The sequence below is a fragment of the Micropterus salmoides genome, unplaced genomic scaffold (genome assembly GCF_014851395.1).
Source record: "Micropterus salmoides isolate LMB-PRFRI ecotype aquatic unplaced genomic scaffold, ASM1485139v1 Ms_hic_scaffold_1, whole genome shotgun sequence".
Lineage (NCBI taxonomy): Eukaryota > Metazoa > Chordata > Actinopteri > Centrarchiformes > Centrarchidae > Micropterus > Micropterus salmoides.
In genome coordinates this window covers 14,814,184-14,841,972 of record NW_024040040.1, presented here as the reverse complement: position 1 = coordinate 14,841,972, position 27,789 = coordinate 14,814,184, and the positions used below count along the sequence as shown (strand labels likewise).

Below are 27,789 nucleotides of genomic sequence, written 5' to 3'. Positions count from 1 at the left end.
TCCAAGGCTTTCTTTTAACTTGACAAAAGAAAAATCTTAACTCAAGTTACATTTACTAGTTTATTCAGCTTTCAATAGATTGCCACATGACTTATCACATGTCCAAAGTTCCATACTTTTGCCACATTATTAAAACTCCAACTGCTGATGAAGATGTGGTTGAAAGCTTTGGGAAAAGCCAGTAAGTGGACTTTGAGTTAAAGGTGCCCTGTGGAGTTTTGTGGGCTATGTTTGCAGTCAGTGTTTGGTAATAAAAATATTTTGTGTATCCTTGAGGTCTAACAAACGGAGTACATAAAACATTTGCAATGTTGATTATTTTTTTTTACATTTTATGTGAATTAGCTAGCAGTCTTTTTCTTCACTGCCTTTGGGAGGGTAGTGCTATGTTTCTTTGTGCCGGACCATCGCTACCTGTTAGCATGAAGCAAATGGTAGGATTGTGTACAGCGTCACCCATATGTTTGTGGAAAACAAAATGTGGACCCTATAGTTCTCACTAGCACTACTAATGGTCAAAATCTCCACAGGACACCTTTAAGACTTTTTAATAATTTTTTTATCAGTTATTTCCAAGGTCAAAAATGCACTTTCATGCTTAGTTTGGATAGATCATGTACATGGATTGCAATAAAAGCTGAGGGTGCTGTGGTCTTTTAGAGTTACCAAAAGGTACTCCCAGTGGCTGTAGCACTTTAGACTGTTTGTCTTATCATGACACAAAAGCAACACCAGTCTAAGAATGTGTGGCGCGGCCAGGTTCAACATTAAACTTGTTTACAGGGATTAACTGACCCTCAAAGTATGTATACTGCTCTGTTGGGGTCTGATCTAGCCAAAACCTTTCATGATTATAAATAAAAAAATCAACATAAATAATTGGGAATGAACTATCTCTTTTCCTATCTCACTTCCTGTTTGAACAGGTCGAACAGACAGGTTTTTAATTTCTGTATGCAATTAAGACATTTCAAAATTAAGATTTCCTCTGGTTCAACTCTCAGTTCAAGTAAACCAGGTAGGCTACATGTTACATATAGTTTGATTTACTCTACTTTATTTGAAGAAATGCTGTAATTAATCTACATACAGTATATCCCATTGCCCAAGTGAATAAGCAGCTTCATTTCCATCTTAGCTGAGGTGCACTGTGCTGAGAGAAATTTTAATACCATGTCTACAAAACTACACTCACCTAAAGGATTATTAGGAACACCATACATCGCCTTCAAAACTGCCTTAATTCTACGTGGCATTGATTCAACAAGGTGCTGAAAGCATTCTTTAGAGATGTTGGCCCATATTGATAGGATAGCATCTTGCAGTTGATGGAGATTTGTGGGATGCACATCCAGGGCACGAAGCTCCCGTTCCACTACATCCCAAAGATGCTCTATTGGGTTGAGATCTGGTGACTGTGGGGGCCATTTTAGTACAGTGAACTCATTGTCATGTTCAAGAAACCAATTTGAAATGATTCGAGCTTTGTGACATGGTGCATTATCCTGCTGGAAGTGGCCATCAGAGGATGGGTACATGGTGGCCATAAAGGGATGGACATGGTCAGAAACAATGCTCAGGTAGGCCGTGGCATCTAAACGATGCCCAATTGGCACTAAGGGGCCTAAAGTGTGCCAAGAAAACATCCCCCACACCATTACACCACCACCACCAGCCCACACAGTGGTAACAAGGCATGATGGATCCATGTTCTCATTCTGTTTACGCCAAATTCTGACTCTACCATCTGAATGTCTCAACAGAAATCAAGACTCATCAGACCAGGCAACATTTTTCCAGTCTTCAACTGTCCAATTTTGGTGAGCTCTTGCAAATTGTAGCCTCTTTTTCCTATTTGTAGTGGAGATGAGTGGTACCCGGTGGGGTCTTCTTCTGTTGTAGCCCATCCGCCTCAAGGTTATGTGTGTTGTGGCTTCACAAATGCTTTGCTGCATACCTCGGTTGTAACGAGTGGTTATTTCAGTCAAAGTTCCTCTTCTATCAGCTTGAATCAGTCGGCCCATTCTCCTCTGACCTCTAGCATCAACAAGGCATTTTTGCCCACAGGACTGCAGCATACTGGATGTTTTTCCCTTTTCACACCATTCTTTGTAAATCCTAGAAATGGTTGTGCGTGAAAATCCCAGTAACTGAGCAGATTGTGAAATACTCAGACCGGCCCGTCTGGCACCAACAACCATGCCACGCTCAAAATTGCTTAAATCACCTTTCTTTCCCATTCTGACATTCAGTTTAGAGTTCAGGAGATTGTCTTGACCAGGACCACACCCCTAAATGCATTGAAGCAACTGCCATGTGATTGGTTGATTAGATAATTGCATTAATGAGAAATTGATCAGGTGTTCCTAATAATCCCTTTAGGTGAGTGTATGTACGAGTCTGGAACTTACACTGTATAAAAGAAGTGGAAGTAGTCACTGTAGTATCACCCACTGGTTTGTGGACTACTGTTTTGAAGCAGTGAGTTCGGCATTTTGGCTGTTGCCATCTTGTTTTTTTTAACTCAGTTCATATGATATCATGTGATCATATTTGGATGATTAATTGTGAAATTAACTTGGATGCTAATTTTGGTTAGCGAAAAACAGGCTTTAAACAAAAAGTACTTACCAGAAAAATGAAAAGAAAAACACTCCTAATATTCTTTTCTTTTCTTTTCTTTATTTTATATGTTACCATATTTTAATATACATTTAATTATTAAGTTCTGTGTGTGTTATACAACCTTGTGTTGAGACACTCGTTAGTAAAGTGTTTTTGTTAAATTTAGCAAATATTTCCTCACGGTTCGTTAGCTCTCTGTTTTGTGCCCATTTTTTTATGACAGAATTGTTCTTTGTGGCGATTTTAATATTCATGTTGATGACCCCACCAATGTTAATACAACTGACTTTTTAAATATGGGCACTTCTTTTAACTTCAAACATGTCAAAGGGCAAACACATAACCGTGGTCATACACTGGACTTGGTTTTTACCCAGGGTGTCAGCATTTCCTCTGTGGAATTAGTGGACATGACCATATCTGACCACAGATGTATTATTTTTAGCTGCGATTCGCCGTGTGTTCTCGCATCTTTAATGAACAAAGTGTTTCAAAGTTTTGCGCATTCCTTCAGAGCCAAAGCCAACACCTGTCTGATTCCAACACCAACAATCTGGTCGATCACTTCAATCATATCTGCTTGTCGTCACTAAATATTACTGCTCCTCTAAAGGTTAGGCCTACGTCTAAAGCTAGTAAGCAACCCTGGATAAATGACAGCATTCGCAGCCTAAAAAGGGAATGCAGGAAAGCAGAGCGCAGATGGAAAAAATCAAGTCTCCAAGTCCATTACCTCAGTCTGAAGGATTTATTAATTAACTACAATAACATGGTTAAGGATGCGAGAACACACTATTTTTCTGAACTCATTACTACACATAAACACAACCCCAGGTTTCTGTTTAAGACTGTGGATCAGCTGGTAAACCCAACCCCTCCTTATGCCTCAGATGGAAATAATGACGACTGTGAATTGTTTTTATCTTATTTTACCAATAAGGTGGTGTCAATCAGAGCCTCTCCGTGGCCTCTTACTCAAAGGTTCCTCACCAGCAACAAGAGAGTTTTAACCAGTTTTATCCCATCGACTTGTCTGAGCTTTTAAAAACAGTATCACAAATGAGAGTGTCCTCCAGCCCACTTGATGTAATACCTACAAAGTTTTTACTGAAAGTAATAGATTCTGTTGGGCCCCATTTGATCTCTGTTTTCAACAGCTCCCTATCTACTGGTTGTGTCCCTGATTATTTTAAAACGGCTTGTGTGAACCCACTTTTAAAGAAACTTGGTTTAGATCCCTCCCTCCCACATAATTTTAGACCAATTTCAAAACTGCCTTTTATGCAAAGATTCTAGAAAGAATTGTGTCCAAACAGCTGCTCACTGTACTGGAAAATAACAAAATATTTGAAAAGTTTCAATGTGGTTTCAGGAAGTACCACAGCACTGAGACTGCGACCAATGACCTTTTAATGTCTGCTGATGAAGGCATGTGCTCAGTCCTGGTACTCCTGGACCTTAGCGCTGCTTTTGACACCATTGATCACAACATCATGTTAGACAGACTGAGGCACTGGGTGGGGATCTCTGGTACTGCCTTAGAATGGTTTTCATCCTACCTGTCAAATAGGAAGTTTTGCGTGTCTGTAAACAACTATGTCTCTTCGTCCTGTCCAGTTAAATATGGTGTGCCTCAGGGGTCAGTCTTAGGACCCATTTTTTTTCCTTGTATCTGCTTCCCCTTGGACATATTATCCATAAACATGGAATTTCTTTTCATATTTATGCTGATGACACACAAATGTACTTGCCCGTCAGATCCAAAGACCCTGGAATGCTGAGTTCACTTAACAACTGCCTTTGTGAAGTAAAAAAATGGATGCCAAATAATTTCCTCCAACTGAACTCAGACAAAACAGAAATCCTGGTCATTGGGTCCCAGCAGATGGCAAAACAAATACTGCCATCTGCTGGTTCCCTAGTAAATCACATTAAGCCTGTGGCAAAGAACCTTGGTGTTTGGTTTGATAGTAATTTAAATTTCGAGCAGCACACCACAAAGCTTGTTCAATCATGTTTTTATCAACTTAGAAATATAGCAAAAATTCGATCTATGTTAACTTTTAAGGACACCGAGACCATTTTACACGCCTTCATCTCATCACGCCTGGATTATTGCAACAGCCTTTTCACCTGTTTAACCCAAAAATCTATTGATCGACTCCAGACTGTCCAGAACTCAGCTGTGGAGCTACTCCTATTTTAGCTTCACTACACTGGCTCCCAGTATTTTTTAGAATTGACTTTAAAATTCTATTGATCACATTTAAAGCTCTCCATGGCCTCTCGCCTTGTTATATTTCTGAACTTTTAGTCCCATACACACCAGCACATACCTTGAGATCCTCGGGCAGAGGTCTGTTGTCTGTTCCAGAGTCTCGACTGAAAACTAAAGGGGACAGAGCGTTTGCTGTCAGGGCCCTGAGGCTCTGGAACAGCCTGCCTGAGGAAATCAGGTCGGCTGAGTCAGAAGAAGTCCCTTCTTAAAACACACTTTTATAGGAGAGCCTTTCCCAATCTTATTTAACTTTATTTTATCCCTTTTATTTTATTCTATTTTACTAATTTTATATGTATCTTAAACGTGTATTTTAGTCTTTTCAATGTTTTCATGCTTTTATCTTTTATTGTTTTTGTATTATTGTCTCTTGGGTATTATTGTCTTTACACTTGTTAAAGCACTTTGTAACTTGTTTTTGAAAAGTGCTCTACAAATAAAGATTATTATTATTATTATTATTTTCCTACACAGTCGTGGGTCTGTAAATGTAACACAAACAAAGTGACTCCTTGTGATCCCCAAAACATTGCTCCAGCCAATCAGCAACAGGTGGCGGTATGGAGCAGAGATGAAGACGCAAACACCGGTACAGTCAAACTGGACTCATTACGGGATTCTAGGACCTGTCCAGAAGGAGAGATGGCGGGGAAACAGCCGAAGAGGAAAAGGTCTGAACAGGTAAGGGGAGGACCCGTGTTAACATCGGTGAGGTGTTTCAATGCTGGAAAAACCTTCTAGATTTGAAAGGAATGAAAACCAACAACTGCTTTGCTGGATAGGTGAGCAACGTTACCTGTGCTGTTTCGCACAAACGATAGGTCAGTAACGTTACTGTCTTGTCCGTTTGTTGCCATGTTTGTGATGGTTAGTTATATGATTACGATTATGTATTTGTCCCTAAAACTTTTGACCGGGGTTTAATGGCCACGGAGAACTTTTGCTATGACATTGGGATTATTTGGATCGCTTTATTATTTTGGATCGATTACTCGCTGTAATCCTACCGAAATATAAACTAGACCCCATGGCTTAAATTTAGATTTAAGATGATGATACACGGGGCCACTAAAGCTCTAAAAGTTGCTCCGTTTATCGTATAGACTGTATCGTCAGCATAAAAGATACCGGTATTTAAAAATTGACGGGCTGCAAAACGAGACCCAACCGCTTACTTGTGTTTGTTGTCGCCCTCTTCTTTCCATTAGAAGGATGCAGGTTTAAGGCACTTCCCTACGCTATTGGTTACATTTTTGAGATCCGGAAGTTCCCGCTGGCGTTGGAAACATACAATTTTGCCGTGCTGTCGGTCAAAGCAATAATGTAAAACGAAAAAAAGAACCTCGTCACGAACAGGATTCGAACCTGTGCGGGGAAACCCCATTGGATTTCGAGTCCAACGCCTTAACCTCTCGGCCACCGTGACTACGCATGTCTGTGTATATTTGTGCAATTATATAATATATTGAAGTACACAATATGATATAGTGATATTTCTATGATTTGAAGTTTTAGAAATTTGTATCAAGTTGTGTTGGCACACATAGTAGGATAGTAAGTGTGTATGATGTATTCTTGCAGGTTTATCCTATGAGTTTACCCGACGGCACTAGAAGGCATCGTGCACTGTGACCTCCCACCAATGGAAAGTTGCCACGTCATTCAAATGAAGCAACCGGTAGAATTGACGTAGAGAGGTACCCTATTTCTCTATTTTCAAAAAATCCCCTCTATCTTACCGCAGTTGTTTTGTGGTTGTTTTAGATTATATTAGTTTATGTAATCAGAGCTACTGAATTGTATCCACTTAGACTCAGGATGTAACGTACAAGACACATCTGAATTAATTAAAAAGGCCCCGATTTCACATTCATATTTGTAATCAAGTCACTGGTTTGGTCATGTGTTATTTGTGATTTTGGTGCTTGGTTGTTGAGTGTTTTTTCCTTACTTTCGTGAAGTGGTTTATGAGTATAATCGTTAATAAGTAACTTGCTAGGGAACAAGCTATGAGTCTATCTAGAATGAATCTGAATATGCTAAGAAAGCACATTCTGGCGAGGGACCCACACCTCCACTATCTCCAAAAAGCCTTTTTCTGATGATTAATGAAAGTATCTATGCATCTTTCTCTCGACTACTAGAACCTTCAAGCATGTGCTAGACTGATTGCCCCATCAGATTTGAATGCAGCACAGATTACGTCATACGGAGACTGCATTGCGATTGGCTTGTCACTTAAAGCCCCGCCTCCTGGTGAGAAGCATTAATACAATTTTGGCTGTCGCAAGAAGAAGAATCTTCAATACTACCGAAGCTAAAATGATCAACTGGAAGGTAAATAAGCTCTGATGTATTCTTTTATAGATACCTTGGGCATGTTTTGTATTTGGCTCTTTTTTTGATAAACCGTATGCTGTCTCAGCTGTCACTAGCATAATGCTGACGTTGCTAAGTGTTAGCTGAGCAAGTTTGCGTGTGTCGCATAATATGTCACAACTTCACATTTAGGTCGAAGTTGTGGCTAAACACTTTCTTTATCTGTCATACCGTCTCTCTGTTCTGGGTGTGCTGCTTATCTGTGTGTTGCTACACTCCGGTTGGAAGTGCGTACGTACGCTATTAATAGATTGAGAATAACATTAATATTCAAATTGGCGTTATTGGGATGGGAAACAAGCGTGACATAAAAACAACAAAACATTTGCAGAAACATAAGATTAGTAATTAAGTTGTTAAATATACAGATAAGTAACAACATTCTGAGGCAGTTGTAACAAAACAGTTACAAATAACTGAAATAAATTCCACTTGACTGGCTGGATGTAAGACGAATTAAAGAGTTTTCTGTAGGGATAATGAAAACGTCTTGACCTAAACTTTGTGTTAAATTTGGGTCAGTTGGCATAGCAATTTGAAAATTGTACAATTTCTGAATGAAATTTTGGATACACTGTTACAACTGTTAAGTCCAGAATGCACACGGTTTGCAGCTGCTTCCCCCTTTCACACACCTCCTCCTCTCTCTGTGACTAAATTAACTTCCATCTCCCATTTGGACAGCTGGGGCCTCTGAAGAGGGACCTAGAGGTTGATTCATCGGTGATATATCGCTTTGAGACACAACCCTATTACCATCAAAGCTACTATAATAATCTTATTTTAAAAGTGACCCCTTTATCACCACGCGTTTGTGGTGGATTTGTTCATGATGGTTTACTTCTGCAGCAGCCTAGCTGGCTACTTCTGCTGTTTTTAATAAACCAGATCTTTGTCACTCCAAATTTAATCATTAGTAAGAGAACATCCTGAAGTGTGATTATCATAGATTACATCGTTGATGATAACAGAATATCCTGCAGTGTTATTTGGTGGATCACATCATTGGAATATGTGATTATTAGGCCAAACCAATCAATTGGAGATGAGAAACATGTTCTCCAGCATCCCTGACTGTTCCAGAGCTTTCTTTTCCCTTCATTCACTGGTAAAGTTTGTCCGCAAGAAAAACAAATAATCAAAAGTAAACAGTTAGAGCAGCTGTGTTAATAACATAAACACAATCTATCTTCAGGCTTTGGACAATGTCCCCCTCCTCCTGTACATCCTGGCCCTAAAGACACTGCTGCTGTGTCTGGCGTTCGCCGGGGTGAAGATCTACCAGAGTAATAAAATAGAGAAGGCCCTGAAGAAGGAGCAGGCTGAGAAGAGGAGGCTAGCCCAGCAGACCCAGGAGCTTATCGAAAGCAAGAAGGAAGACTGAGCAGAGGAAAGAAGCGGCTGTACACAGGTACTGACCTGTACCTACTCATACACTCATGTGTTTAATAAAAGATACTTAAAACTTAGTAATCAGCCGCCATACTCATTAACAATCTCTTGAAGAGGTCTCTTTATGTGTTTCGGAATAATAACAGAGCTGTTTAAAACATCTGATTAAATTCATTAATGAATATGTTTTTTGTACATGTTCTGATATAGATTAATTCTGTAATTCATTTAGCTTGTAGCCTGTTGTCACAGGCCCCCGGTGCTCCCTGGGCAAGTCTTATTTATATATCCAGAACAGTAATTAACTTCGCACCTCAAAAACGGGAAACAGGTGCGTTGGAGGGGGACAAAAAAGTCAAACGAAGCAAAGAAAAACTCCAGCACACTGTCTAACTTGCAAGGAATATATTAACACAACTTTTCGGTACTAGACCTTCTTCAGGCAAATAGTGTTATATAGTGAGAAGCCATCTTTTATAGGAGGTGACTTATTTTGTCTACACCAATCACCTACTTCCTCATCAGATATGGCAGCCATTACAAAACATTCATTCATACTTCCATGAAATGAATGTAGATATCTGTATACTGAATATACATCAGAATAATATAATAAATGCACTCATACATCGACATACTCGCAAATCTTACCGGTGCCTTATATATCAATAGACAAATAACTTAGAGGAAATAGCAAATAAACATAACACTAGATAAATACATAGGACATATGACCCCAAAAAAACACAATAGGACCAAAAAACTCTCATACATCTCATACTTCAGTAATGTAAACTACCAATGAAATTTCAAATAAGTCACCTCCTATAAAAGGTGGCTTCTCAGTATGTAACACCATTTGCCTGAAGAAGGTCTAGTACCGAAACGTTGTGTTAATATATTCTTTGGAAATTAGACAGCGTGCGGGAGTTTTCCTTTGCTTATTTATATATCCAAAAAATATTTATTTGGACTTACAGTCTGTACATCCTGTGACACCCTTTATCCATAAATAAAGTAAAATAGTTTGAATAAGGACATTTTTTTTAAAGGGGTTTTAATTTGCTCCCTATATTTCATAATTATTTTTCAAAAAGATCATTATATGTAGTAATGGTGTCAAATTATGATTTTTTTTAAAATAACAATATTATTTTCTTTTCATTAATATTCTGTATACTTATAAATTTCAATACCTTGTAATTTTGAATGGATAGGTAATAAAATTCAGGTTAGTCTGAGTGGAGACGTGTCAACAGCACTAACCCTCCAAATATGCCTTTTCAGTAGTGTCACTTGAATGAGGCATTTACTTTACATGGGGTCAGGATTAACCAATTAACCCTTCACCACCACTGTAGCATGAATATGAACATGAAATATACGATATGTGTGGAAAGCTTAGACTAATCATTTCGGTCACTGTCGTCATTTTCAAAGAGAACACCCCGTCATAGAAGTATGTGATAAATCAGTCTTATTGACAGGTTATTGATCCATCGCACTAACGTTCCTTCTCTCTTCTCCAGGGAAACATGTTGCTGTCCTGAGCAACACACCACTTTCTCCACATGAGCCAGGGGCTAAATTACAGAAACTTCCTGTCTTAAGTTAGGAGGAGTCCAAGAGAGGATCTGCAAGTTAGCAAGTTTCTGTAACACACTCTCAGACTGTCAGCAATAGGGGGACTTTGCTGTGCTGTAGGGAATGATTTGTGTTTCCACAAACTGTTCACCATGTCAGTGTTTATATAAGATGAAATTACGTCATAAAACATGCAGACTCCTAAAGTGATCCTGAGATGAGGGACTTTATGTTGCGATGACCTCAGTGGAAGAACCACAGGAGGCTCTGCATCTACTTGTTATTCGCCAAACACCCGCTCATTTCTGGGCTCATCTTCCCCCAAACATCAGTTTGTACACTGTAATAGCAGGAAGGTCAAAGCTTTTCAAGTGTGCTTATTTATAAGAAAACAGCATGGTATTTATTCTGCTATATTCCTTATACATTGTGAACCAGCTTTGTGCCTAATTTTTGTAATTATATTAAATTGTTTGTTCCACATGCTGCAATATTTTCTTCCTTCATTTCCCAGAACTACTGGGGGGGACTTTCGTCACCTTGAGTCGAGTCGGATTATATCTGTCTTAAAGATACAGTTTGTTGAATTCATGCTCCAAACAAATAGGGGGCAGCTTATTACTAGAGTATCTGCTAACTGCTGCTAACAGGAGGAGGTTTTCAGGCCAGAGGCAAAGAGAACACAGCGGGGAATGCTGGCGGGACACAGGAATAGGCACAAGAATCGGGCCGAACACCTCCGACGAGACCGACAAGGGCCAATTTGACTACCGGGAATACAGTGCCGAGGTGATCTACAGCAGCTCCGACTATCCAGGGATAATACAAGGTGCATCTCAAGTTTCTTATTTTTCGTTTGCTCACTCTTCGAGCCTCGCTTGAACCGGAAGTTGTTCTGGCGAAGTCCCACGCTTCGCCGTGAAACAGGAAGTCATTGTAACTTTACATGCTCAAATCTGCAAAAAAAATGTATGTGCTTGATAACTGTCCCGCCCCTAACACATCTACAAGCCAATAATCATTTATAGTGGTACCGACACCTACTGGCAACAGGAAGTCAACGCTGTGTGACACTCATCACGCAATTTAAATAAAATTTTAACGTGTTCCACACTCAACGTACTGAGACATAACGTATAAGGTGCGTTCGAGATAAGTGTGGCTGACTTTCGCCGACTTGATAGTCTTAAAGTGAGCTGCATGTGACTGCAGGGGCGGAAATAAAAACTGCGCAGTCAAGTCGGACACAATCTACCTGCTTGAGCTTACTGTGAGCTGAGATCAATGACTTGCTTTTGACGTATGGCAGGGGCCGTCGCTGCTTGCAGCTTTAATTTCAAATCTAACTGATTAATTTATAGTCTCAAGACATCACTTCGGGCTGTGATTACTTTTGATGGCGATTTCTCATTATATTTGACCTTTTATTGACCAAATTGTTAACTGAAAAGAGAATTCAATAACGAGCATTGGCATTACCTGAAGCCCTGCCACGAGTTTTAATTTACACCTAGCACCAGAGCAGGATTAAATATTCACATCAGTTACATTAAGATTTTATTCTTTTCATTTCACATCCAGTCATGCATCAAGTGCGTTCTCTGAAAAGAGATTTGTGAAGAGAGCACTGCAAGCGCCTGTCCATGAAGCAGATTATTACAGTTTAAGGTAAGTGAACCAAAACAGGAAGTACAACAGTAGCATGAGCTTTTTCACCTTAATGTCTTACGAAACTTTTTACTTTACCTTTCCCCTTTACACGCTACAAAGGCACATTTATTAGCTAACATTCTGAGAGCAACTTTAAAGATCATTGAATCTAAACCAGGTTTATCTGTATGAGGGATCTTCAGTGAAGCCCAGGTTTTTAATAAGCCTGTAGGAGGTCACGTTCTCCTCTATAAAGCCATACACTGGGTAGCCATGGGCGTGGAGTTTCTTGGCCATGTTGCAGACCAGGGGCGAGTTCAGCGCAGACAAAACGTAGCAAAACGTTTTTTTCAACAGAAACGGTGGTCCCCTGAACACCCTGTTGTGTACGCAAGCGCACTGCATTTTCCTGTCACTTTTTCCTCCCTGTCCTGTCAAGTTTATTACTGCAGGTTTTTTCTCTTTTGTCCCAGGATATTTGCTGTGACATTACTTCACCAATGGAAACGTTTAAATGACTGACAGCAGCCTTTCTAATCATCAAAGTAAATAATGGTATATAATAATATAATAATAGTAATAGTGCCCATGTAGTCTGCACGTTATTCCAACAGTAGAGTCCTGTGATGGCAGCTGTAAATGGGACTACATAAATGTTACTGTGTCATTTTGTAAAGGGACTGATTATGAAACACTCATCTCATCAAGCTGAGGGCTGTAATGATCTACTGTTTACAGACAAAAGGCGCACCGCAAAAAAGTGGTAGGTCTAGTCTACTGTGTAGCCTAGTGAATGATTAGGCTGCTGTAATCCGACTGTTTTCAACAGATGCTATAATGTTTATTGGAACCTCGAGATATTTCTACATGTTATAATGTTGACAGACATGTTTCTGGATTGTGAAGAAATTATATGTAGCCTTTAGTGCCACAAGCTGGTCTGCTGCTCTGAGAGAGATCACAACAACAGTGGACAGATGATGCAGCTGTGCAACAGGTCAGATTTAATTGACGTCGCTTTAAAATGACTGCTCCGAGGAAAGGACATCTCATTTCGTCAAATGCCCGTTTCCTCGACTCCTCTCTCCTCGCGTCTCCTCCTCAGCTGCATTGAGCTTGAGGAGTTGAGGAGGAGCTTTTGGCACTAAAGGCTACAGATCATTTCTTCACAATCCAGAAAAATGTCTGGTTTTTGAATTACGGTGTTTCCATGCGATCATGCACAGTAGACGCTGGTGCCAACAGGCAGTTGCCACTACTATAGTAGTATTTTATTGGTCCAAAACTGGCTTCACTGCTCTCCATTCAAATCTGCGGGGTGGCTTCGTCCAGTAATATACTGTCTATGGGATCGAGGAGAAATGAGAAAAGCTCGACCCCCCCCCCCCCCCCCCCCTCTCATTTTCAGATAATAATTAACACTGATAATAGTAACTAGGGGGGGTCTGGGGGTCCTCCCCTTTTTTTGCACCAATTTATCGAGGAAATGTTTCTCCCGTAGATCAACTTTTCTCATTTAATTTAATCCCAGCTGAGTCTACATACATGCAGGCATGCCTGAAGTAGCCTAAAGTCTTTGTGCATGTGGCACCTTTTCACTTTAATGATAAATTAGCTTAATCAATTTGAATTTAGTTTAAAAGGAAATACTGATGAAATGTTCAATCCCACAACACAAGAAACAGCTCGAGCAGAGGGGTGGGGGGGTAGTAAGAGATGTGATTGGGCCAGCCCAATGTCAGTATAGGCCTATGCAGCATTTTTTAAAATCAGTTAGGCCTATATAAATAGCCTAAATAATTTACATAACACCGTTATGCCGAGTTTTGCCTGCCAGCCAAGAATTGCATGCACCTCCAAATACTGCCTTTTAAACGCTGTAATATTGTTTGTGGGCTTCATCAATGGTGGTATAAGTATATTTTATGAACGTTTAGAGTCTTTAATATTTTAATACACTTAGTAGAATTACCATTCCTTGACATTCAGTAAATATGTGGTGATAACCGCATTTGAGCAATGAGCACAGCAAAGTGTCTGAAAAGGACCTAAAGAGGTGGATGCATAATTCGTCAGAACAAATTTTATAGGCTACCTGCCGAGATTTGCATCCACTTCTTTTCTCAGCATAAATGACCGTTGTCACTCGCGAGGTGCATGCAATTCTCGGCAGAGTTCGGCACAACACCGGCCCTAAAAGTTCGTTGGCCGGTAGCCTATGCCAGTTTACCAGTCCACCCCTGAGGCTACCCTTTTAGACATGTTTCTTGCAGACAGACTCTCCGACTCTCTCTGACTTTAATTGTCTCCATAATAAAAGTTGATGGGAGAAATTTAAAAAACAAAAGATATTTCCAATAAATAGCCTAAATAAAGTTGTGGGGGGCTTTTGTTGTTCAGACGTACAATGAACACAGATTTTAACAAGACAGTGAATCATAAAACAACTCAAATATAAGACTTTGCAGTGATACACCTTTAGTTTAGTTTAATATTATCTGTCCTGATGTATCAGATCAGTCCGATCAGCTGCAGCGGCCTGCAAGATGGCGGAGCGGAACAACTTCCGGTTCAAGCGAGGAGCGAGGAAACGACATATAAGAGACTTGAGAAGCACCCAGAGCTTCCATTTTACTCGGGTGGAGCTAGAAATATGAATGCGTGCCAACACGGACCATGATAGGCTCTAAAATGCAGGAGTGGAAGGATCAATGCGTTATCATTATTAGGCTACTATACAGCGTTGCTCATTCATCATTTACCAGAGGGGAGGAGTCAGAGAGAAACTGACGGTATTCCAATTCATCCTGTAAACCTATCTTCCACGGGAGGAGGTTAGGTTCACAGGATAAGTTGCCGGAGTTACTGATGTAGGGATTATCTGATCTCGCTCTCTGAAACAGAAAACCCAGAGTTTCCCAACATACTCAGAATTTTCACTAATCCGCTTTCTGAAACGGGCCCAGGTCTGTTGCATCTCACTGAGGGAATGGTGGAGGCGATTACCAGACTAGGGATGCACCCAAAGACACAGCAGGAGAGGAACAAGAGGGAACATCAGTCAATGCCCACCTGCAGAGGCTGAGCAGCCAGGTGCCAAGAAAACCACCTCGGTGTTGTTGAACTGAGGGCGACATTGACACTATCGCATCTTGAGGTAAGCAGCGGTACGAGACAGCACTTCAGTAGATATCTCTGAAACATAATACATAGATGTCTTTGACATAACGTGACTGTGATTTAGCATGTTGTGTTGATCATTTGAGTTCAATTGTGAATGTTTTAACTGTTTTTTTTTTTATATATAGCTCCTTTAAATTCAGCCATATGTGAGTTATCTTTCATTTCACTGAAACGGCCTTTAAGTCGTCGCTGTTATGTTAATTTATGTTAGAGCATTCTCCCATTTAAATAACTGAACAGTGGTGCAACACCACACTTTTCCCTCTTTTGTTTCCACTTTTACTGCCACTCCAACAGTAATTCACTACCCAACCCATCATCGTCTGCCACACAGGTTTCTACAGAAGTTTGAATTCTTGGCAAGACTCTACCAGTCTATTTTATGTATTTATATTTTCAGTGGTGAAAAAAATCATTTTCGTGCTCTATGCTCTTCTCTTCTGCTTTGACAAGCCGTCTGCACTGAAGAAGAAGCAGCAGTGCCTTCTGCTGTTTGTAAAGAAGAGAAAAATTACAGTAATTTATTTATTTACATTCCTCAGCTGTAATAGTCTTTATCATTCATGTTCATGTGGGGAAATTGTATCACTGTAATCCTGCCCAGAATTTATCAAACATACGCCTCTCTCATCTCTGTGTGTAAATGTTAACCGGTGTTCATGACTTCATGTGAACTCTCCTCTCGCTTACGGCCATACCACCCTGAACACGCCCGATCTCGTCCGATCTTGCAAGCTAAGCAGGGTCGGGTACAATATGATGTCTGTCACGTAATGTAACAAACATAATGCTTCAATTAAAACAATAAAAAACAAGTAATGTAACAAATGTGTTTGCTCATATCTGTTTGAAGTATGAATGGATGCACTTTACAAATAAATTTGAGACTTTTAGTTACAATATTTGCAAGATCACTGAAAAAATCTAAAAACTATATTAGGCTACTTGAACAAAGTGTAATTTGCTCATATCTGAGATATTATTCACTCTATAGGCCCTATTCGCCCTGTAGGGAGCATGTAAAATGTACACATAAAAGTGCCTTAATGGAATTTTAGAAAAAGGCTTTACCTTTACCTTACTGGTAAGTTATTCAGCCTCTGTTATACTCAATACAGTTTCATGTGACAGTCTTTAGCTGTATCTAGTGGACAAATGGGGAAACCGCAGTGAGAGGAATCATATATTTGGAAACATTCTTTTTTTTTTTTTTTTTTTTTATCTGTTCAACAATATATATCTACATATCAGAAATAAATAAACAACAACAATAATAACAACACAGGTAACAAGTTAAACAATAGAATTAACATTAATTATTAAGTAATTTAGCAGAAAATATCGCAAATTAGTTATTAATAAATTATTATTTACAGGATTTTTATAAATATTTACAAGATTTATACATGTACACATTGAGCAATACACAATATACGTACAATATATACAAGGGAATGAGGTAATGCAGTGCAATAGTATGCAATGTTAAGCAGATATTTACATTCACTAACTCACTTTTTTTCCACTGTCTGATTTGATGCCAGATAAGAGGCAGATATTGTAGCCAATATGACTTATTATATTTTAGTCTTATTATAAGAATATAAATAACATGGCAAATTAAATTACATTGTAACCCACAAAGTGCAAATAATGTTGAGGACATGTAAATCTCTGTGCACAGGTAATTCTGACTAACCCACACCATGTCTAATCCAGGACCAAATTAGGTAAATACAACTGGGATTAAACCAGGTCTAAATCAATTCCAAACCAAGGCAAAATCTAAACTAGGTCTAATCCAGGTCTGAACCAGGTCCAAACCATAGCCCAGAAATCTTACGCTGCCCACCACACTGGGGTACTTGGCAGGCTCCACAAGGCTTTGTGGATTTATGAGGCTTGATTGGTCTGGATCTCAGCGCAGGAGGCGGTGCAAAAGGTATGAAGCCTTTACTGCTGGATGCCCCACAGAGCATCATGGATGGTCCCTGTGGCTGTGCAGGAACCACTACCAGGACAGGTGTTGCTGACGCTCTGGGTGGGATGTACGTGGCCACAGGGGGTTTATCTTGAATGGGCCGGTTCACAAGCTCCGGCTCTTCCACATCTACCCTGCAAAAATAAATCATACACGTGATGATGACTATAATTCATGAGAATCAATGTGTATGACTATCAATTCACATGGTTTGTTGTGTTTAAGTTCAAACCATCCAGCTGATAAATTCAGATATGTTCACATATTGTAATAAAGTCACATACTTGTGAAATGAAGAACTGGACAACTTACCTCCGCTTCTGACCATACCTTTTCCCAGCTGCATGACGTAGGCTCTGGTACTGAACCTGAGGTCGATCTGGAGCTGGTAGGGATTCTGGCAGAGTAGGAGCTGCTGGCATTGGTTCTTCTGACAGCACTCTTTGGTGGGGTTTCACCTTTGGCCCTGTAGTTAGCCTTCTTCTCTTCCCGTGCCATGAATGTAGAGATGGCCTTGGCATTCAGATTGGGCAGAGGAATTGAGAAACCGTTGAGGATGGGATCGTCTCTGTGACTCACTCTACAATCCTTTTATTCTGGCCCTTGATTGCATTGGTGATTTTAGTGGGGGAGGTGAGACGACTGGCTGGTGGCCGGTTTTCAGCATCTTAATAATGAGGTACAACAGACGACTATCCTCAGTCACCTGGGCTGCCTGAGGGTACTTCATCCAGGAAAACTTTGTCTTCTCTGCTGCTCTGGTCTCAGGTGTGTCAACTCCCAAGCATCTGCCAAACATGGTGTAACCCCACCTAGACTCATACCTTTTTACAGAGTTGGCTGCAGACCTGTCATGCTCATGCAGAGCACCAACTGCAGTGCCAATCTTCAGCCTTAGGTCAGCTGGCACTAGGTGACTGTTGTCTGCCAGTTCTAAAAGGAGCAGGGCCAAGGCTTCTCCAGCCCAGGAAGATGCAGATGGCTCTGGGTCATCAGCACATCCTGCAGAGCAGGACTGTCCTTCTCCTCCACCTGTTCTGATTGAGTGAGGATGACATGTTTGTCACTGACAGTGTCCATAGGATCCTGCTCTGACTCTGCACCCACGACCACACCCTCATCTGCCAGCTCGTCCTCACTTTGTTCAGCCGTCTCCTCTTCTTCACGGGACTGCTCTTCCTCAACTGCAAATATGTAATGTACTAATCACCAGTGTGTCTAGGCAGTTACAACAACTAACAGTAGACTAATTAACACAACATGGCAATGCTGCAGTTCATTTGTTTCATAATGTGTAAAATAAAAATGAACTGTATCATACATACTTGTCATGGATAGAATATGCATGATATTTATAGGTATTTGACCACTTAGTATGTATGTATATTGTTATAATGCAAGATTTTGTACCTTACTGGGCATAGTAATCCCTTGGAGTTAAGCTGGTTGACTGGCACGTGGCATACTCTACTCCAAGGAGCTCCTCCTCATCTGGGTCCTTGTATACAGCAGGGTAGGGCATTGGAGCGGCAATGATTAACGATTAATGCTTTTAAAATCCAACAAAGGTTAAAGTCAAGGGCAACTGGACTTGGTTGAAGATACTGGAAGACCTTTCGTCCCTCATCCAAAGGACTTCTTCAGTTCTGACTGACTGGCAGGGAAACTCAGCTATTTAACCTCAGTGGGGTCGTTTGCCAGGATCGTTGATACCACTGGTTCGTTAGTGTTCCTGGCTGTTGTAACGACAGTCATTACAGTCGTTAGTACTACCGAGGCCGAGACTGAACGACCATCGTTGGTATCTTCACCTACCTCAGTTGGGAAGTGTTTTAGGGTATCATATATTTTTTGTGCTTTAGGACTTTTCAGCGTTTTTGAGGATTTTATATATAATTTAAATTAATTTAAAAAAACAACAAATTTGGGAGTAGACTTCACAATTCTACATTTGTGAATGAAAAAATTAGCTATTACTACTGAGCTCATCACCCTTGCTTTGCAATATCAATCCAAATGTTTATGTTTAAACTCATTTATGTATATCACACCAAAATGTCTGTATCACATTACATGAGAAAAACACATGGTCTGTAGTTTCGATATCACTTTCACAAAATGTACATGTGTTATCATCGTTATCATCTATACCAAAGCGAAGTCTAAGTAATTCTTTAGAGGGGTAAATGGTGTTCATTACGTTTCTTTCATTTTGGGGGTATAAGGAGTGAGATGTTGTTCTTAATTTAGTAATTGAATCTTTATCAAATTTTGTAGGATGTTGTTTTTATTTTGTCTTTCAGGGTAAAGGTATTCAGTAAAACAATTTCTAATAAAGTGGTTAGTGCATTTTCTATCCAGAACAAAGATTCCTTGAATTGATAGTGGGCCCAATTGTGGTTGTATTGGATGATATGCCAAAGTGTTAGAAAGTCAAATTCTTGGGGTAGTGTTCTATGTAATTTAGTAAAGTCTGATTTTAAGGGTTTGAAATTATGCTTGATGCAAAATTGTTCATAATTTAAAAATTGTCCGTTGGTATCCATTAAGTCAGCTATGGACCATATATTTCTCCCATACCAATCTTCAAAGAACAGAGATCTGTTGCGGTGCAAAACACATGGTGTGGGGTGAGAAGTTATGTACATATAAATTTTCCAATACAAGAGTATTTGTCTATGAAACTCTGACAATGATATAGGTAATTTGTCAACATTAAAGTTCGCTCTAAGAAGAAATTCTAAACCTCCAATTTTCTTGAATAAGGCATTTGGAATACAATGCCAAAAGAAGTTGCTGTGTTTGATCCAAGATTTTACCCAATTTATTTTTAAGGTTCCATTAAGGCAGTCAAAATCAATAACTTTGAGTCCTCCATCCTTTGTGTCTTTAACCATACTGCTCTTCTTCATATAATGTGGTCTATTTCTCCAAATGAAATTTAAATTGATTTGGTTGATAGATTTAATCAATTTGTTTGGAATGGCATTGGAATAGGCTGGGTAAATACATCTCGATAAACATTCCATCTTAGTTAGGTAAATTCGACCTAGTATTGATAAGTCCCTCTGTAGCCATATATTTAGTCTTGACTTGCATTCTTTAATTTTATTTTCTACATTCAGAAGTTTTAATTTCTGATTTAATAGGGATATTACAGATGTCTTTCAGTAGAGTGTCGTGTACAGCCAGCAATTCACACTTTTTTAAGTTTAATGTTAGGCCTAATGCTTTGGAGAATGTTTCGATTTTGGCAATAGTTGTTTAAATTTGGTATCTTTTAAGAATATTGTTGTGTCATCTGCTAGTTGGCTGAGTATAATGTCTGTTCCAAGTACATTAAGTTTTTTAATATCATTACAGTTTTTAATATAGATTGCTAGCAATCTGTGGCTAAGATGAACAGGTATGGTGAGATTTGGCAACGTTGAGGAATACCCACATTAACCTTGAATCTCAGTCCACTGATGATGGTAGTGTTATTTACGCAACCCAACCCACAACCCTCAACCCACCAGCCATTGCTTTGACTCACCGCGTCAAGTGCATCATGGGAATGATAAGCGTAAACAACACTACTATCATCAGTGGGCTGAGATCGGTGACAGCAAACAAGAGGTAAGTCCAGTATATTCTCTGTGATTTTATACGTTTTTAGTCTTTACCGAATGATCGTTGACAGTGTTTAAGCGGGGTTAGCTGTAACGGCTCGCATTAGATACCGCGATTAGCACGGAACAGCGGATTTTAGTGTATTAAATAGACTAGGACTGTTTAACATCACGTCTTCGCGTAGCGTTTGGCCAAAAACGGCTTTACGAATAGATACGCTTTCTAACAGTTTTTTCTGCATGGATTTACATGCAGCAATTACAAAGTTATTAACTGTTAAAGTTTTAAAAGCATTAATAGAGAAAATATAATCGCCCATCTAACTAACTAAAATGAATCGTAAAATGCAGTAATTCTTGATAGTCTTTGTAATGTTTTACTAAAAAGTAAATACTTTGGAAATACCCAAACACAATCAGGGCTGGACATTAGAACTAACCTACTATCCAAATACAGGTAGATTTTACTTATGGCTAGTAACACTACTGTCACTTGCCAGTTTGTCCTGTTGGAATTGACTGACTACATACTGTACATTTAAATAGTTTAGGCCTGTTTTGTCGGCTATCTCCACTAATTTAAACTATTTTGTCTCATAGTAACTGATAAGCCATTAACAGTCAATAACATGTTAAAACACTGAAAACACAAGGCAAGCAAAAATATAGTCTAAAATTATAAAACCATTACCTTTTGAACTTTCAGCTAATCATATGAAATATCACATTAAAAGGTAAATCAGATAACATCCATGAAGATTCCTCAGTACTTGTGTAGTATTTTTTTTTAATTATTATTATTTTACAAAATACCTTTTTACTTCTACTTTAAGTAATATTAATAGCAGTACTGTTACTTGTGTACATGTTTTGCATCTCCTGGTCTTCCAGTGTTTAGTCCACTGTACAGTTTGAAAAGAAGAAACTAATTTGAATCTGTTTCTGTTTTATTACATCAGATAAAAAGCATAGATTTGGAGGGACAGAAGTGCAGTGTATGTGGCAGGATAATAAATAAGTAACTTATGTTTTACAGGACCCCCTGGCATACAGCTGTATGTTTCAGTGAAGGTGGTGGTGCTGAATGGTGTCTGCCTAAACAAGTACAGGTGTCGGCGAGGCAGTAACTCCTTGGAGGGCTTGCACTCACACCTGTACAATGCCATTCCCCACAGAGATGTGGAGTTATGCCATTCCAAGTAAGTATAAACCGCTTTAATATTAAAAAAAATATTGATTACACATCATTGTTCATAGGCATACTTTACCTGTATCCTCCCTGCTTTTGTGCTACCCTCTCCTCTTGTGCTTGTGTGAGCTCTATGCTGTTCACATAGCATCAACTGGGTGTATGAGATGCACACACACAAAATAGCCTATTGCGGACAAAAGACAAATTGTATGTCATGCTGCTGGGCGATGCCCACTTTGTAATCAAAATTAGTTTCTGATGTACAATAATGCATGAATGGTCATGTATTTCAGGTGTATCTGATTGCATTTGCTGTGCAGTGGAACAGCCGCATGGAATCACTCCGGGTTGCTGGTGGTCATGGCAGTCAGACGTGGTGTATGGACCCGCGGCAGATTCAGCAGGCTGAGGTGCTCTTCGGTAAAGAGCATGTCCTCAAGCCCAACTTTGCCGCTCCAATGCCCTACCCTGCTGTATACAAGGACCCAGATGAGGAGGAGCTCCTTGGAGTAGAGTATGCCACGTGCCAGTCAACCAGCTTAACTCCAAGGGATTACTATGCCCAGTAAGGTACAAAATCTTGCATTATAACAATATACATACATACTAAGTGGTCAAATACCTATAAATATCATGCATATCAAAGTTATTGATTTTGACTGCCTTAATGGAACCTTAAAAATAAATTGGGTAAAATCTTGGATCAAACACAGCAACTTCTTTTGGCATTGTATTCCAAATGCCTTATTCAAGAAAATTGGAGGTTTAGAATTTCTTCTTAGAGCGAACTTTAATGTTGACAAATTACCTATATCATTGTCAGAGTTTCATAGACAAATACTCTTGTATTGGAAAATTTTATATGTACATAACTTCTCACCCCACACCATGTGTTTTGCACCGCAACAGATCTCTGTTCTTTGAAGATTGGTATGGGAGAAATATATGGTCCATAGCTGACTTAATGGATACCAACGGACAATTTTTAAATTATGAACAATTTTGCATCAAGCATAATTTCAAACCCTTAAAATCAGACTTTACTAAATTACATAGAACACTACCCCAAGAATTTGACTTTCTAACACTTTGGCATATCATCCAATACAACCACAATTGGGCCCACTATCAATTCAAGGAATCTTTGTTCTGGATAGAAAATGCACTAACCACTTTATTAGAAATTGTTTTACTGAATACCTTTACCCTGAAAGACAAAATAAAAACAACATCCTACAAAATTTGATAAAGATTCAATTACTAAATTAAGAACAACATCTAACACTCCTTATACCCCCCAAAATGAAAGAAACGTAATGAACACCATTTACCCCTCTAAAGAATTACTTAGACTTCGCTTTGGTATAGATGATAACGATGATAACACATGTACATTTTGTGAAAGTGATATCGAAACTACAGACCATGTGTTTTTCTCATGTAATGTGATACAGACATTTTGGTGTGATATACATAAATGAGTTTAAACATAAACATTTGGATTGATATTGCAAAGCAAGGGTGATGAGCTCAGTAGTAATAGCTAATTTTTTCATTCACAAATGTAGAATTGTGAAGTCTACTCCCAAATTTGTTGTTTTTTTAAATTAATTTAAATTATATATAAAATCCTCAAAAACGCTGAAAAGTCCTAAAGCAAAAAAATATATGATACCCTAAAACACTTCCCAACTGAGGTAGGTGAAGATACCAACGATGGTCGTTCAGTCTCGGCCTCGGTAGTACTAACGACTGTAATGACTGTCGTTACAACAGCCAGGAACACTAACGAACCAGCGGTATCAACGATCCTGGCAAACGACCCCACTGAGGTTAAATAGCTGAGTTTCCCTGCCAGTCAGTCAGAACTGAAGAAGTCCTTTGGATGAGGGACGAAAGGTCTTCCAGTATCTTCAACCAAGTCCAGTTGCCCTTGACTTTAACCTTTGTTGGATTTTAAAAGCATTAATCGTTAATCATTGCCGCTCCAATGCCCTACCCTGCTGTATACAAGGACCCAGATGAGGAGGAGCTCCTTGGAGTAGAGTATGCCACGTGCCAGTCAACCAGCTTAACTCCAAGGGATTACTATGCCCAGTAAGGTACAAAATCTTGCATTATAACAATATACATACATACTAAGTGGTCAAATACCTATAAATATCATGCATATTCTATCCATGACAAGTATGTATGATACAGTTCATTTTTATTTTACACATTATGAAACAAATGAACTGCAGCATTGCCATGTTGTGTTAATTAGTCTACTGTTAGTTGTTGTAACTGCCTAGACACACTGGTGATTAGTACATTACATATTTGCAGTTGAGGAAGAGCAGTCCCGTGAAGAAGAGGAGACGGCTGAACAAAGTGAGGACGAGCTGGCAGATGAGGGTGTGGTCGTGGGTGCAGAGTCAGAGCAGGATCCTATGGACACTGTCAGTGACAAACATGTCATCCTCACTCAATCAGAACAGGTGGAGGAGAAGGACAGTCCTGCTCTGCAGGATGTGCTGATGACCCAGAGCCATCTGCATCTTCCTGGGCTGGAGAAGCCTTGGCCCTGCTCCTTTTAGAACTGGCAGACAACAGTCACCTAGTGCCAGCTGACCTAAGGCTGAAGATTGGCGATTCAAGGCCATCTCTACATTCATGGCACGGGAAGAGAAGAAGGCTAACTACAGGGCCAAAGGTGAAACCCCACCAAAGAGTGCTGTCAGAAGAACCAATGCCAGCAGCTCCTACTCTGCCAGAATCCCTACCAGCTCCAGATCGACCTCAGGTTCAGTACCAGAGCCTACGTCATGCAGCTGGGAAAAGGTATGGTCAGAAGCGGAGGTAAGTTGTCCAGTTCTTCATTTCACAAGTATGTGACTTTATTACAATATGTGAACATATCTGAATTTATCAGCTGGATGGTTTGAACTTAAACACAACAAACCATGTGAATTGATAGTCATACACATTGATTCTCATGAATTATAGTCATCATCACGTGTATGATTTATATTTGCAGTGTAGATGTGGAAGAGCCGGAGCTTGTGAACCGGCCCATTCAAGATAAACCCCCTGTGGCCACGTACATCCCACCCAGAGCGTCAGCAACACCTGTCCTGGTAGTGGTTCCTGCACAGCCACAGGGACCATCCATGATGCTCTGTGGGGCATCCAGCAGTAAAGGCTTCATACCTTTCGCACCGCCTCCTGCGCTGAGATCCAGACCAATCAAGCCTCATAAATCCACAAAGCCTTGTGGAGCCTGCCAAGTATCCCAGTGTGGTGGGCAGCGTAAGAGGTACACGCCCTCCAAAGACAAGGCTGCTGAAAGTAGCCAAAAAATATTTACCTATTGCCTAGCAACTAGGAAGTCAACCACTTCAGGTTTTGAAGGTGTTGTGTTCAACAGTTTTGAACACTTCAAAAATGTAGTAGATGAGGAACTCAAAAAGAAAAGAAAAAAAACAACTAGAGAGCCAACTACATCTGCAACTACATCCCCCAAATCACAATAGCAGATTTCTGGGCTATGGTTTGGACCTGGTTCAGGCCTGGATTAGACCTAGTTAAGATTTTGCCCTAGTTTGGAATTGATTTAGACCTGGTTTAATCCCAGTTGTATTTACCTAATTTGGTCCTGGATTAGACATGGTGTGGGTTAGTCAGAATTACCTGTGCACAGAGATTTACATGTCCTCAACATTATTTGCACTTTGTGGGTTACAATGTAATTTAATTTGCCATGTTATTTATATTCTTATAATAAGACTAAAATATAATAAGTCATATTGGCTACAATATCTGCCTCTTATCTGGTATCAAATCAGACAGTGGAAAAAAAGTGAGTTAGTGAATGTAAATATCTGCTTAACATTGCATACTATTGCACTGCATTACCTCATTGCCTTGTATATATTGTACGTATATTGTGTATTGCTCAATGTGTACATGTATAAATCTTGTAAATATTGATAAAAATCCTGTAAAGTAAATTAGTAACTAATTTGCTATATTTTCTGCTAAATTACTTAATAATTAATGTTAATTCTATTGTTTAGCTTGTTACCTATGTTATTATTATTATAGTTGTTGTTTATTTTTTTCTGATATGTAGATATACAGTATATATATATTGTTGAACAGATAAAAAAAAAAAGAATGTTTCCAAATATATGATTCCTCTCACTGCGGTTTCCCCATTTGTCCACTAGATACAGCTAAAGTCACATGAAACTGTATTGAGTATAACAGAGGCTGAATAACTTACCAGTAAGGTAAAGGTAAAGTCTTTTTCTAAAATTCCATTAAGGCACTTTTATGTGTACATTTTACATGCTCCCTACAGGGCGAATAGGGCCTATAGAGTGAATAATATCTCAGATATGAGCAAATTACACTTTGTTCAAGTAGCCTAATATAGTTTCTTAGATTTTTTCAGTGATCTTGCAAACATTGTAACTAAAAGTCTCAAGTTTATTTGTAAAGTGCATCCATTCATACTTCAAACAGATATGAGCAAACACATTTGTTACATTACTTGTTTTTTATTGTTATAATTGAAGCAATATGTTTGTTACATTACGTGACAGACATCATAGTATACTTAATATTTGGAGAGTACTCACATATGACTGAGTTTAAAGGAGCTATAAAAAAAAAACATAGTTAAAACTCAAAATTGAACTCATATGATCAACACAACGTGCTTAATCACAGTCACGTTATGTCAAAGACATCTATGTATTATGTTTCAGAGATATCTACTGAAGGTTGCATACTAGCCTCAGGCTGTCCTGTCTAGTACCGTTGCTTACCTCAAGATGCGATAGTGTCAATGTTGAGTCTGTCAATGTCGCCCTCAGTTCCACAACATCGAGGTGGTTTTCTTGGCACCTGGATGCTCAGCCTCTGCAAATGGGCACTGACTGATGTTCCCTCTCGTTCCTCTCCTGCTGTGTCTTTGGGTGCATCCCTAGTCTGGTAATCGCCTCCACCATTCCCTCAATGAGATGCAACAGACCTGGGCCCCGTTTCAGAAAGTGGGATTAGTGAAAAGCCAGGAAGATAGGTCCCGGAAAAAAAGACAATGTCAATAAAGCTGAACTCTTTTGAAGGCGGCCACAAACCAGCTGGTTGTCACATAAAAGATCCATCCATCCATCCATCCATCGTCAACCGCTTATCCTGCGTACAGGGTCGCGGGGGGGCTGGAGCCAATCCCAGCTGACATCAGGCGAAAGGCGGGGTACACCCTGGACAGGTCGTCAGTCCATAGCAGGGCCACAGATAGACAAAGAACCACTCACGCTCACACTCACACCTAAGGATAATTTAGGGTCACCAATCCACTTAGGCCGCATGTCTTTGGACGGTGGGAGGAAGCCGGAGCACCCAGAGAGAACCCACGCAGACACGGGGAGAACATCACATAAAAGATGCTAAACCTAAATTATGAAAAGAAATTATCACCATGAGGTTCACAATTCAGTGAGCTGAGGAAAACTGAGTGGACTTAGTAGATAGTTTTACAATCAGTTTAAAGCAAATTTTATATCTGTGGACTTTATATATCTCGCTTATATTCTGTCAGCTCTCAAACATGGCCAACGTGCATGTAACTGGACTTTCCGTTCCTCCCTCTCAGTTAAAACTGTCCTCCTGGTGTTGCAGTTAAACCGGCTTGTTATTGTCGGGGCAGTGGTGCAGCCTGTTTGGAAAAATGTGTTAGTTTTGTATCAGACATATACTGTGTACTAAAAGCTTTTACTACTAGTAAATCAAGTTTAATTTATTAAAATTTACATCATCTCCAGGTGGTTCTCGTTTTGGCTCCTGGTCTGATTTTATTCTGTTACTTGGTCCACCTCGTCGTCATGGGAAGAAAGGTAGATAATGTAATATTTTTGTCGCATTA

The 27,789-nt window shown here is 39.5% G+C and overlaps 1 protein-coding gene, 1 long non-coding RNA gene and 1 other non-coding gene across 3 annotated transcripts; 2 read left to right on the top strand and 1 right to left on the bottom strand.

Annotated features, from left to right (window-relative positions):
• Window positions 1–6,247: 6,247 nt before the first annotated feature.
• Window positions 6,248–6,329, bottom strand: trnas-cga. The gene has a single exon. It is a non-coding gene; the product is annotated as a tRNA-Ser (tRNA).
• Window positions 6,330–7,083: 754 nt separating this feature from the next.
• LOC119903292 (small integral membrane protein 11A-like) lies at window positions 7,084–10,746 on the top strand. Its single transcript, XM_038719476.1, has 3 exons — window positions 7,084–7,240; window positions 8,478–8,693; window positions 10,204–10,746. Exons 1-2 carry the CDS (start codon window positions 7,091–7,093, stop codon window positions 8,664–8,666), a joined length of 339 nt encoding a protein of 112 aa, XP_038575404.1. The 5' UTR covers window positions 7,084–7,090; the 3' UTR covers window positions 8,667–8,693; window positions 10,204–10,746.
• Window positions 10,747–19,767: 9,021 nt separating this feature from the next.
• Window positions 19,768–27,750, top strand: LOC119903285. Its single transcript, XR_005444480.1, has 4 exons — window positions 19,768–20,690; window positions 21,720–21,882; window positions 22,169–23,977; window positions 24,204–27,750. It is a non-coding gene; the product is annotated as an uncharacterized LOC119903285 (long non-coding RNA).
• The last annotated feature ends 39 nt before the right edge of the window (window positions 27,751–27,789 follow it).